This window comes from Condylura cristata, unplaced genomic scaffold, assembly GCF_000260355.1.
Source record: "Condylura cristata isolate star-nosed mole 26May11 unplaced genomic scaffold, ConCri1.0 scaffold00015, whole genome shotgun sequence".
Classification (NCBI taxonomy): Eukaryota; Metazoa; Chordata; class Mammalia; order Eulipotyphla; family Talpidae; genus Condylura; species Condylura cristata.
This window is the reverse complement of record NW_004567116.1, coordinates 4,451,339-4,463,755: the sequence shown is the minus strand read 5'-3', so window position 1 is coordinate 4,463,755 and position 12,417 is coordinate 4,451,339. Positions and strand designations below refer to the sequence as shown.

At 60.2% G+C, this 12,417-nt stretch overlaps 1 protein-coding gene across 1 annotated transcript; it reads left to right on the top strand.

Annotated features, from left to right (window-relative positions):
• The first annotated feature begins 3,623 nt into the window (after nt 1–3,623).
• Nucleotides 3,624–11,191, top strand: LOC101625554 (pepsin A). The gene is made up of 9 exons (XM_004682740.1): nt 3,624–3,676; nt 4,035–4,194; nt 5,820–5,937; nt 6,657–6,775; nt 7,363–7,562; nt 8,822–8,938; nt 9,826–9,970; nt 10,056–10,154; nt 11,042–11,191. Exons 1-9 carry the CDS (start codon nt 3,624–3,626, stop codon nt 11,189–11,191), a joined length of 1,161 nt encoding a protein of 386 aa, XP_004682797.1.
• Nucleotides 11,192–12,417: the final 1,226 nt, after the last annotated feature.

Genomic DNA, 12,417 nt, shown 5'->3' with positions numbered 1-12,417 from the left:
AGCTCCATGTTTAGCAGTTTGAGGAACCTCCAGACAGTTTTCCATAGTGGTTGCACTATTTTGGGATTGCACATCTTTTTAACATTACTCGTATAATTGAGCCCAAAATAGGGCAAGTTTAAGTTTTCAAAACCCAAGCAGGCCCCAGAGCCCTGCCGCTCTGAGGCATGGGAGACGTGTGCTCCCCGGGCTGGAAGGCTGTGACGGCGGAGCAGCCTTGATTGCAAGCTCCCAGGGGACCGGCTGTCCCGGGCCTATCGCCCGCCCGAGATAGCGCTATTGTGCCGCAGTGCCGCGCCAGTCCACCGAGACTGGGTTCTTCAAAGCTCGAGCCGCGCTGGGCATGACATGTTCCGGCACACTTCTGTGCACCTGTGCCCTTGTCTGGGGGTGCCCTGCACTTCGTGCCTGTCGAAGCCCAGTGCCAGGCAGGCTAATGGCAAAGTAAACTCTGTTGTCTAATCTCTGCCAGCGGATCTGGCACAACATGATTGCCCGGCTGCCCTGCTGGCAGCTGCCAGTTGGCCCTGGCCGCTGAGCAGATCTCTTGGGGAACACGTGTTGCTGGTGTCTGGAGTCCCCCTGTGCTCCCAAGGATTGCTCTGGTAAAGGGGCCCTGGTGGGGAAGTTTCCTCAGTGCCCCGGGGACAGAGACTGCAGGCAGCTCGGAACGGCTCCCTTCCACCCCAACAATGGATAGAAGACAGGAGCCAGAGTAACGTGTGTGGTCACAGAGCCTGGCTGGGCACACTGGGGGCCCAAGACCGGGACCTTCCGTGACCCGGGTTCTAATCCCTCCTGCCATCATTGCTTACATGAACATACTGAGCTCTTCCATCTGCCCCGTGTGAGCGGGGCTCCTGCATCTCAAGCACTCGGAGAAGAAAGGGCCGTGGAAATGCAAGTCTGGGGTTGTTTGCGGAGAAGCAGCCCCGTGGCATCTTGCCCTCCTGCTCCATCCGCTCACGTGCCTGGGCAGAAAACCACCTTGCAGAGCACTGAAACGGTTCCCAAGTAGAGAAATTGAGGCAGCCGGTGGCTTTCTGTGGCGTTTTCTACATTTCTAGCCCTGCATTAGTCGCCTGTGGCTGGGGATGAATGAACACAAAGTTCACATCCCCTGGCTGTCTCTGTGGGTCAGAAACCCAGACGCATGTGGCCCGGTGCTCTGGTTCAGAGTTGCTCACGAAACCCCCTTGAGGTGTCAGCTCGATGGGAGACCAGCTTCTGGTCTCATCTGCAGCTGGACTCGAGAAGGTCACTCCCCGCTCCTGGCAGCTGTGGGCGCTCCCTGCAGGCTGTCAGTGCGGGGGCCTCAGTCCCTCGAGAGCTGCTGACCGGAAGCCACCCGCTTCCCCCGCAAAGAGAGGGTCTGTCACACTCTGCTGGGAAGCCAGAAGGGTGACATCAGGTGATGTCACCACAGTGCTACCAACATGGTAATATTGCAATACAACACAACAGTGCAATCTGGAATACCAAGTCACTAAATTAAGTCAGATAAAGACAAGCTGAAAAGCCAGCACTTGAGAGCAGGGTAGAGAACTGAGACACCAAGGTGGGGTGACAAGCTGGAGGGCGGGGCGCTAACAATGGAAGGAAGCACAGTCGTCTGTGGTGGGTGCACTATGGTGGTAATACCTGACGGGGGTACCCCAACATTCCCTGGTTAGGAAGGAAACAAGGGAAGAAAGAAGGGAGGGGAGGGGACAGAGGGAGGGGAAGGAGAAGGGAGGGAGGGAGGAAATTATAGATGAACACCAAGAAACAGAACCTCTAAAGTCGTTACCTGCACATGACAAATGTCTTTAATCATATGTTCATTTTAGAAACATGAAGAATATGTTTCCTAAGTTCACTCAGGATTCTAAGCAAGTGACCCATGGAGAAAGTAAAAGCACACTACTACTGCGAAATAAATAAAACATGCACCGTGGCAAGGACCTCCGTGTGCCACGTGGGAGATGAAGCCGAGTAAAGCACGTTGACGTTCTGGGGGGTTCATTCCTGCATCTCAAGCCCGAGGGCCTCCTGCAGACCCCACTACCACCCAGCCCCAGCTCCCTCTGTTCCCACGTTGGAAAGGAGGCCCAGAACTCTCAGTCCTCCTTTCTTTCTTCTTGGGAAACATGTTATGGGCCATTTCAGCCGTGCACAGCATCAAGCTCGGGGAGGAACGATGCCCACCTGTGCCACCGCCGGCGTAAGGCTCCAGTCACCTCTGGAGGGCCTGAGGAGTACCCCCACCCCTGCACAAAGACCCCCACCTGCTGCCTCCCTCCCAGGGGCAGCCTTGAGCTGGGGGCTCCCCTCTGAGCTCTGGGACTTGGGCGGGCGGCTCCAGGGCCACCCCTTCTTCCCACTCAGTGCTGAGATCCACCCCAAGGAAGAGTAGAGACAAAGGAGACAGGCTCGAGAAGGAGAGGGGAAGGGCAGGAAGCAGCCCCCCAAGATGTGAACATGAAAGCAGGGCCATGATTTCACAGGTGAATTGGACATGCAAATGCTCTGGTCACCACGGGTCTGTCCCTAAGCCACTCTGCCTACCCCTCCATGCGCTGGAGGAAATCTGAAATGTTACAGGAGCTGTGTCTGCGGCAGCTAGAAAAACCAGGGACTCTGACTTAGAACAAGAGCTTCAGGTGACTTCACACATATCTCCCTCTGCACCAACCCCCAGAGCAAAGTCTTCATTCCCCACTGTCCATTGAGTCAACCCTGGCAAGTAGACGCCCTGCAGTTGGTTAGGGGACTCTTATAAGAAGAGATCTTTTCTAAGTCATTCACACTCTAGTGAGAATTTGCCCAAATTGCTTCGCTCCTCTGCCGTTGATTCAAGCGAGTTTTAAGCCTGTTCCCAGAAGAGTCCAACCCAGGCGGGATCCCAAAAGTGGAAGGTTCAAGCCCTCTGAGAGGGTGAGAGCAGAGAGGTGGTTCAAAGTGAGGGGCCAGCTTCCAAAGACCAGCCCACTTCAAGTTTGGCTCCTCCAGGAAAGAAACGCAGCCTCCTTCCACCTGCTCCGCTGCTCATCTCCCTCTGTCTCCCTCTGTCTCGCACACACCTCAGGATTCAGCCCAGCCCCACCAGGGGCGAGCGTGTGAGCCCCCTCAACAGCCCCATGTCCTCACGTTTCTGTGGGGAAGTGAGTCCTCAGCCCCAACCGCCAGCCCACCACCGTGCTTTGGGGTAGCAGGAATGTAGCCCATCGTGAAGTTGGGGCACTACCCTCAAAACCCCCAGCTGTGTGTCGCACCAGAACAAATCAGCCCATGAGCTTCTTGGCCATGCGTGCCACAGGACGTGCCTTTTCGCCCCATTTTGTCTAAACATTCAGCAAGCAAGAGAAGTCGGCCTCCCTCCGGCCTCGCTCTCTGCCGGCATGTGGGCATGTGGGATGTGGGCACAATGGAAATCTACTCAACTGGAAACTTCTCGGCACCGGCTCGAGGGTGGGGACAATCTTATCGGGAAACTCTCTGATTGGGGTGGAGCAGGGGGTGGCACCAGGGGCGATAAGGCGCTTTGGGGAGCGCGGGTGCTGTATATAAGGCACAGCAGCCGCTTGCCCTGTACACCTTCCTCCCATCTTCCATTCTCTGGAGACCTGGGACCGGGAAGAACCATGAAGTGGCTGCTGCTGCTGGGCCTGGTGGCCCTCTCTGAGTGCCTGTACAAGTGAGTGCCGGCCGCCGCCCTCAGACCTGCTTCCCTGGGGCGAGCCTTCACCTCGCTTCCTCCCACGGTTTCTCCCCCTTTTCCTCAGCTCGCTCCACTCTCCCTGGCCCTCTCGGGTCTCCTGCCTGGTCTCGCTCTCTGCCCTTTGGAGGCCGCTCGCATGGTCACCACACGGCTCTCGAGTCCGCTCGCAGCTCCGGCCACCTGGCCCCCTTCACCCCTCCGCATCTCCTCATGTCCCGTGACCCCCTCCCTTCCTCCTCTCTGGACCAGCTTCCTTTTCTCCTGGGAAGAGGGCCCAGCGCTCCTTGCCTTGTTACTCTGGGTCCTCACACGCACTTGTGAATATCCTCCGCAGGGTTCCTCTGGTCAGGAAGAAGTCCTTGAGGCAGAACCTGATGGAGAATGGCCTGCTGGACAACTTCCTGAAGACTCACAGCATCAACCCGGCCAGCAAGTACTTCCCCTCACTGGCTGCCTCCCTGGACGCTACCCAGCCCCTGGTCAACTTCATGGACGTGAGTGCTGGAGCAGGCGGCAAGGCAGCGGGGGGCTCTCAGCCCCCCATACACACACACACACAGAGGCAGGCAGAAGCCAGGGGCCGTCTGTGGAGCTCAGCAGCCAGGGAGTCAGGAAAGCCCCGGTCAGAGCGCTCGCTCTCATTCATCCATCTCTTCTTCCCTCCATTCGCTGTCTGGGAAGCCTCTGTATGTGTCAGGCACCATGCTAGACCCAGGAGAGGCAGCAGGGACTCTGCCAGACACAGCCGGGCCCTCCCAGGCACCAGGTCTAGCAGGGGAAGAAATGCAACACCCACGGCTGGGGTAATGAACCCCCAGGATAAGGCTGCACACTGAGGGGGTCAGAGAGTCCCAGAGAGCGGGGGACCTGTACACCCCTGACACAGGGGTCAGTGTGCATTTGGGGACAGGAGGCCAGTGCCCACAGAGAGCAGAGCTGGGGGGGTTGATGTGAGCGGGGTGAGTTCCAGGAAGATCACACCGACCCAAGTATCTCCTCTGAATGGCAAAGGGCGGTTCACAGGAGACCACTCAGAGGAGACAGTTCAAAGCTCCGTGGCTAAGAACGTGCCCTGTGAGCCTGCAGACCAGCGCCGAGCCGGGCCCGGGGCTCCCAGTTGTGAGCCACTGAGGCAGGTCCTCCAGGCGCTCTCAATGCAGCTCACCTTGCTCCCCCTAAAGAGACCCGCTGATAGCAGAGCTACTGCATGGACAAATGCAGCCTAGTTCTCCCAGCGTGCTGAGCGCAGGGCCCGGCCCTCGGCGAGTGCTTGGTAGTAGGCCCATTTACCCACCTCAGGATTTATGAAGTGCCTACTGTGTGCCAGGAAGGGCGAGGAAGGGCGACGAAGCAAAGTTATTGCTTGTCTTTTTAACAAGAGGCCCATGAATAAATATGTAACATAATTTCAGGAAATGACAAGTAAAAATTAATTAAAATAATGGGAAGAAGAAGACTGAGAGAGCCAGTTTTAGAGAAATGATCAAGTAAGACTTCTCGGTGAGGGTAGCATTTGGCAAGGATGCTGAAGGGTTAACGAGTACCCAAAGAATGAGCTAAAATAAACATTTTCCTCGCAAAAGGAACAGCATGTGCAAAGGCCCTGGGGTAGGAGTGAGCTGGTCCTCATCTAGACCAGCTGACTGGAAACAAGTGGAAAGAAAGCGCAGCCACTAAAATATTGTAATGCTCTTTCTTGAACCCTAGAATTAGGGAAGATCTGTCTTGAGGAGTTTCCGTCTTTAGGTAACATTTTTATCTCCCTATCAATAACTTGATGACTTATCCTGTCCTCCAAGAACATATATTCTCTAGGAGGATAAGACTGAGACACACAACACAAGAGCAGAAGAGGGGTCAGCTGATTACTATGAGGTGTTCATGGTACACCGGCAGGAACAGTCAGAGGGTCACGAGGGAGCCATCAAGGAAGACTTCAAGGAGGAGGGGACACCAGGCTGGGTCATAAAGGATGAAGGCCCAGGACAGGACGGGGAAAGAAAGCCAAGAGGCGTGTGGGGAAGGCAGGAGGTGGTCTGAGGACACAGGTCAAAGGTGCTTCCTGGGGAGGCCCAGGGTAGAGCGTCCCAGGCCTGAACTGTGCGGTCCCCGCCCGCAGACCGAGTACTTCGGCACCATCACCATCGGAACCCCCGCCCAGGACTTCACCGTCATCTTTGACACCGGCTCCTCCAACCTGTGGGTGCCCTCCATCTACTGCTCCAGCCCTGCCTGCAGTGAGTGTCCACCCTGCCTGGGCCCCGGCACCAATGACCGAGGACCCGGGAATACTCAGGGGTTTCAAATGGGTCCAGCCGCATATCTGCTGGTGTCACCCAGCGAGTCAGTCGACAAACCTTTGCGAGCCCCTACTACTCACCAAGCCCAGGGCTTGTCCCCCACGGGAAAAGGAGGCAATCCCTGTCCTCGAGGACCTCAGTCCATGGGGGAGACGCTGTCCTGAATAATCACAGGGGGCCAGGGTTGTGGGGCTCCAGGGTGGGGTGACAAGAGGAGAAAACAGCTCATGAGTGAGCCCAGGCGACCCCGGAGGACTCCCCCGTTTGCCCCGGGGAGAGGGTTTGTGCTCGGAAGTCAGGGCGGTGTTCCAGCCCCGTCCCCCCCTGCCTGTCTTTCCTGCCCTGGGAGCCTCCAGCTTGTAACAAGCTGAACTCACCCCGGAACTGTGACTTGGCTGCTCACAGCCACCTGGGGGCTTCTGGGGAAGGGGGGGCGTGGGGTCAGCTCTGGAAACCTCCGTCAGTGAGCGAGGTGGCCCCAACTGGTTCAGTCAGACGGGGGTGGAACCTGGGGTGCTCGGGCACCAGGTCTGGAAGAGGGGGCCTTCCTCCTCTAAAACCACCCCAGCCAACATGCACCCCGACCCCAGGAGAGCACCCCCAGGCTTGACTCCAGCTCAGCTTCTGGAGCTGACCTGTCTCTTCTTGCCCGGCAGCCAACCACAACCGCTTCAACCCCAAGAAGTCCTCCACCTACCAGCCCACCAGCCAGACCCTGTCCGTCGCCTACGGCACCGGCAGCATGACCGGCATCCTCGGATACGACACCGTCCACGTAAGCCCCGGGAGCCTGCGGGCCACGGCGCACCCCACACCAGCTCCTCCAACCCAGCGGGGCTCAGCGAGCCCCGAAACAACCTGGCTGAGGGAGGGAAAGTAGCAGGGACGGCACAGACATTTGTGGGTGAGGGGTGGGGAGCACTCACCAGACCCTGGCAGCCTCAGCCAGGCCCCGGGGGAGCCCTCAGGAGGAGGAGCAGGGGGAAATGGAAGCCTCAGCTCCTTCCAGGCCTCTCCCCTCCTCCCTGTCATCGGCAACCCGCCCCCTCCAACCCCCCACTCCCCTCACAAAGGCTCCATCTGCGTGGGCGCCCCCAGCGCACAGCGGGGTGCTGGGCTCCAATCGGCCTTGCCTCCCATCACCCACACGCACAGTGACCACGCAAGCTCCAGGTGCACCATGTCCCCACCAGCCCTGCGGGGGCAGCCCTGGGTCCCCTCTCCAGCCTGAGGCCCCCAGGAAGCTGAGTCCTGTATGGACCAGCCACGGATGCTCTGGGAGGGGTGCAGGGTTGGGGTCCCCACCGTGCTCGGCCCGCACGACCCAAGTGGCCGGAACGTGAACTCGCTGGCCCCACCTAGGTCGCCGGCATAGCTGACACCAACCAGATCTTCGGCCTGAGCCAGACCGAGCCCGGCTCCTTCCTGTACTACGCCCCCTTCGACGGCATCCTGGGTCTGGCCTACCCCAGCATCTCCTCCTCCGGGGCCACCCCCGTCTTTGACAACATGTGGAATCAGGGCCTGGTTCCCCAAGACCTGTTCTCTGTGTACCTGAGCCCGTAAGTCCCCCGGGGAGGGGCCTTCCGGGGTCCCCTGGTCCCCGGGCCCTTGCGGGGGCCCAGGGCTGGGTGGGAGAGAGGAGGAGTTTGCAAGCTGGGGCTCTGCCAGGTGTGAAGTCTAAAGTGGGGGGACGCCTCCTTGCAGGGACGGGCTTGTCTCTGCGCCTCACTTGCTGACTCACAGCGCCAGTGGCTCCGGCCTCTCTTCTGCTCTCCAGCACCAGCCCTCTGTGGCCACCTTCCAGCCCGCCCTTCCGAGCGAACCCCTCTCAGACAGGGGCCGGAATCCCATAGCCAAAAAAAAAGAAAGAAAATCTGATCAGGATTTCTATCTTGAACCGTGAAAACGGTTTAAAACAATGCCAGCACCTCTCTTAACAACACGGGATTCTGGGCACGTGCACGCCGAAGCACGAGGAAGGAATCATCAGAGCGTGGCTAGGAGGGAGGAGAGGTGCGGGTGGGAATATCTGGGGGCCTCGCCCCGCCCCTGCAGATCCTTCTCTGCCCAAGAGATCTGCCACTTGCCTTCCACGGCCACTGTGGAGCTGTGGCCTCACGGCACGGCGTGGCCTTGTGCCGCCAGTGTCTGTGGCAAGGCGAGCGGCCGCTTGTCTGTGGCCTGTTCTACAGTGATTCGTTTCTCATCATCCTCGGTTCTCAGCGGAAACAGCAGAGGTGTAGGAAGTGAGTAGGGACAGAGACAATTAGCAACAGGAACTCCCTCGTGCGCCCTCCCCCTCGGCCGGTTATTCTTCAAGTCGGCTCTTAAACACTTTCCCCTTTGGGGGGCCCGGAGCCCCCCGGCTCTCCAGGTGACACTTTGAAGCGAGGACTCCTGGCTGCCGGCTGTCCTGTGACCTGCGGGCAGCGGTGTCGCCCACCCCACACTCAGAAATGTCTCTGGACACTGGCCAGGGTCCCAGGAGGCGAAGCAGCCCCCGCTGAGAACCAGTGGGGTCCTTGGGGGCAAACAGCCGTGCCCCCACTCCCCTCCGGGGCCCCACGGCAATGGGAGTCAGTAGGTGCTGGAAAACACGCACTCGGGAGCCAGAAAGGTCTCGGTTCGGCCACTCCCGGGCTGGGCGTCCTGGGCGAGCAGCCTCGCCGCGCTGAGCCGGGCTTTCGGGGCTGTGAAGTGGAGATGACCGTCGGCCAGCACTGCCCTGCGCCGGCGAGGCCCCCAGGGCGGGTCTGAGCCAGGCGGAGGCTCAGAGCGTCCCAGGCGAGTGACCTGCTGTCTCCCCCACTCCCCACAGCAACGACGAGAGCGGCAGCGTGGTGATTTTCGGCGGCATTGACTCCTCTTACTACACCGGCACCCTGAACTGGATCCCTCTGTCCTCCGAGACTTACTGGCAGATCACCGTGGACAGGTGACGGCGCCGTGGGCGGCAGAGTCCCAGCCTGGGCCCCGGATCCCCTTCCTCACCCACTCCCCAGAACAGCCAAGAGAAGGTGGGGGTGGGCCTAGCCGAGAGACCCCCCAAGAAAAGCCTGTGCCTGGACGAGGGGAGCTGTCTCAGACCCCGGATGCCTGGCCAGGAGATAGCCACGTTCCTCCCGGCCAGGAGACAGGACATCCACCAGCATCCCCAGGGGGAGCCCCTGTGCCTCCGCCGGTCCACACCGGTCGGCATTTAGGGGCCCTGGGAACCCACACCTACGCCCCCCGCCCCAGGAACAAAGTGCCTTTCTGTGTAAGAATAGGGCAGAGTGGCCGGAGCCCTCAGGCCACCGCCAAGGCGTCTCGCTCACCAGGAGGCGACCGTCTCCAGGCTTGGCCTGCAGGGGGCAGCTTCCCGGGGTGCAAGTCTGGGGACTCAGCCCCGACACCGGGGTGGCACCTGCCCAGCTACGCTGCAGTGTGCGGGTTCACGCCAAGACGCCCTGCTGGTCTGCCGCCCTCACTCCCCTGCCACGTCCACCCTCCTTCAGCTCTCGCCTCCTTGGCAGATTGGGGTCTGCAGAGCCTTCTCCGGCTTGTCCTCCACCCGGGTCTACCTTCCCTGCTGGGCCGCGAGCCTCTGCAGTCAGACCTGGGTGCTGTCTCACCTGGCTTTGCGTCTGCCCCACCCAGCGCAGAATGGGGGATCGGGACGTATTTGCAGAGAAGAGGCATGCACGGATGAGTGCATGGGAGACGCTAACATGTTACGGATTGGCCAGTGCTTGGGGAGCAGGGGCCCTCCAGGCCCCCTGGTTCCTCTTTGGGGAGACGCACTTGGGCACTCAGGGGACCCGTCTTGCATCTGGCCCTCAGCATCACCATGAACGGACAGAGCATCGCTTGCAACGGCGGCTGCCAGGCCATCGTGGACACCGGCACCTCTCTGCTGTCCGGCCCCGTCAACGCCATCAACAACATCCAGAGCCTCATTGGCGCCACCCAGAATGCAAACGGCCAGGTGAGCTGGGCCTGACGGCAAGTGGCCAGTGGTTCTGACCCAAGTGCGTGGTGATAAGAGGCCAGCTAACCCTCCTTCCTTCTAGATGATGGTCAGCTGCTCATCCATCAGCAGCCTGCCTGACATCGTCTTCACCCTCAACGGCATCCAGTTCCCTGTGCCCGCCAGCGCCTACATCATGCAGGTAAGGGGTCTCCGGCCCCAACAGTGTGCCCACGTGCTCAGCCTTGGCCTGAGGGAAGTGAGCTGCAGCACCTGAAGCTGACACCCACACTGCACGGAGAGTAAGGGGACGGTCAAGTCCAGCCGTGGGCGACTGAGGATGTAGGCAGCACTCAGGTGAGGTGAGGGTGATGGTATGAGGGGAAGATGCTGCCGGAACACCTGACCCCAGCCCCGGGGCCTAATATCAGAGCACGCTTGGGATGTGGCTAAGGCCTCCAGCAAGACCCCACATCAGAGCCACCAAGGACTCTGGATGAGGGTTCAGAACCTCCTCGCTGTCTCTACCAAGAAACAGCCTTGCGCCACACGAGCCACAGGGAACTGCTTTCTCGCAGAATGCCAGCTGGAGAACTAGCTTTGCCCAACGGGGTCCCACTGCTCAGGAGGAAGTACTGAGGCTCTGTGCCCCCAACCTGCTGATAGAATAGGGGGTGAAGCCTGAGCCGGGGGTTTTCAAAGCTCTCAGTGATCCTCGCCTGCGGCCATGGTCGCTGAACCAGTGAATGAAAATACCAAAGACCCAGCTGGTTTGTGCCCCTGGGTGGGAGCTGAGTAATAGGGAAAGGCTGCACCACCAGCGCTTCCAGGCCATTCTGCAGCTGAGCTCCCCCTAAGCCCCTGAGCAACACTGCTGACCTCAGGGCTTGCGCCTCTGCCAGAAGCCCTGAATACTGTCTAGTGATCCCTGGGAACCAACAGCCCAGTGACCAGCTGATGCAGGCAAGCCCGGCCAGGAGGAGCCAGGCCCCGACACCAGCCAGGAAGCTCCTTCCCCCGCCCCGCGGCAAGCCAGCAGGCCTGGGGCTGCCCCCTGAGTCCGTGTCCACCCTCTGTTTCTGTCTCCAGAGTGGGCAGAGCTGCGCCAGCGGCCTGCAGGGCATGAACATTCCCACCGCCTCTGGCGAGCTCTGGATCCTGGGTGACGTCTTCATCCGCCAGTACTACGCCGTCTTCGACAGGGCCAACAACCAGGTGGGCCTGGCTCCAGTCGCCTAAGCCCCCGGCCCCACCCGCCGCCTCCTCGCTCCCAGGAACGGTCCTCGTGGTTCTTACTGGGATCCTGGAGCGCACGCCCTGCCCTTCCCTGTCACTCACCAGTAATGTAGAATAAAACAGCCCCTGAAAGACGTGTCTTGTGGCGAGTGGCTCTCTGTGGGTGCGTCTCCGTCACAGCATGGGGCCCGGAATACGGGGGTGGGGGCCCAGAAATGGCCACAGGCGCCGGGGGCGCCCGGTGCTGGGACTGGACGTTGAGCTCCGACACAGCCGGCAAGACCGTGGCCCCTGGAGCCGGGAAGACCGGCGGGCCCTGCCAGGAGCGCGTCCCAAAGACTTGGGGACCAGAAATGCTGGCTATTGCCTCCTGATACAACAGGGTGCTAAGTTTCTCGTTGGGGGGGTCAGCGTCGTATTTCTCCCCAAACCACATGAAATCGTGAAAAAGGAAAAAGCGCCAGGGGAGGTGGCCACGGAGTGAGGTCTCCAAGGCCCGTTGCCTGGAAGACGCAGGCCAGAGTGGGCGGCAGAGGGCGGTCAGCACCTACCAAGCTGCACTCTCACGGCTGCGTGGCCCAGACCCTCAGCACTGCAGGTGCAGGGTTCTGCAGGGGCCCTTTGCCCATCAGGCGCCCCAGGCCGGGCACAGCTGGCACATGGGGCGGAACTGAGCGTGCTTCTCAGCGACCCGCCCTGCAGGAGCTGTCTGGAGCAGAGCTGCTTCTCAGCGTGGGCTGGCACCAGTAGGTTCAATGACGCGCAAAGAGCAGAAAAGAGCAGAACAAGAACAGAGCGTTCAGGCTCAGGCCCTCCCCTGAGGTTCTCAGGCCACGTTCCGGAAGAAGGGCCTGGAGCCGCCCGCAGGGTTTGTGCCACCGGGACCCTGCAGCGCTGGCTTGCAGCCCCTCCTTTGCTGGGAAACCAGCCACAGCCCTGTGCCCGAGGAGGGCACCCCAGCTCCCTGCTCTGCAGCAGCTGGCTGCCAGCGGGGAGACACGCCTGGGCTGCAGCCTCCTGCTGAGGGGGTGATGTTGGGGTGCCCAGGCTTTAGCCACCGCCTTGCTACATCGCCCCACTTGTCATTTCACACGCACACAGCTCCTCACTCACACACGCGAGGGCAAGCTGCCGGATGCGGGAATCACTGAATAAAGTCAATTAGAGCTTTAAAAAAAAAATTTTCAGAGTGATCTGGGTGGCAAGATGTTCAATGAAACGCAGAGTTT

Bases quoted from the DNA above. Each gene is read 5' to 3' on its own strand.
- LOC101625554 (XM_004682740.1), top strand. From the start codon at position 3,624: ATGAAGTGGCTGCTGCTGCTGGGCCTGGTGGCCCTCTCTGAGTGCCTG. The intron at 7,563-8,821 runs GTAAGTCCCCCG...CACTCCCCACAG, and splicing joins TTCTCTGTGTACCTGAGCCC to CAACGACGAGAGCGGCAGCG. The intron at 9,971-10,055 runs GTGAGCTGGGCC...CCTTCCTTCTAG, and splicing joins CCCAGAATGCAAACGGCCAG to ATGATGGTCAGCTGCTCATC.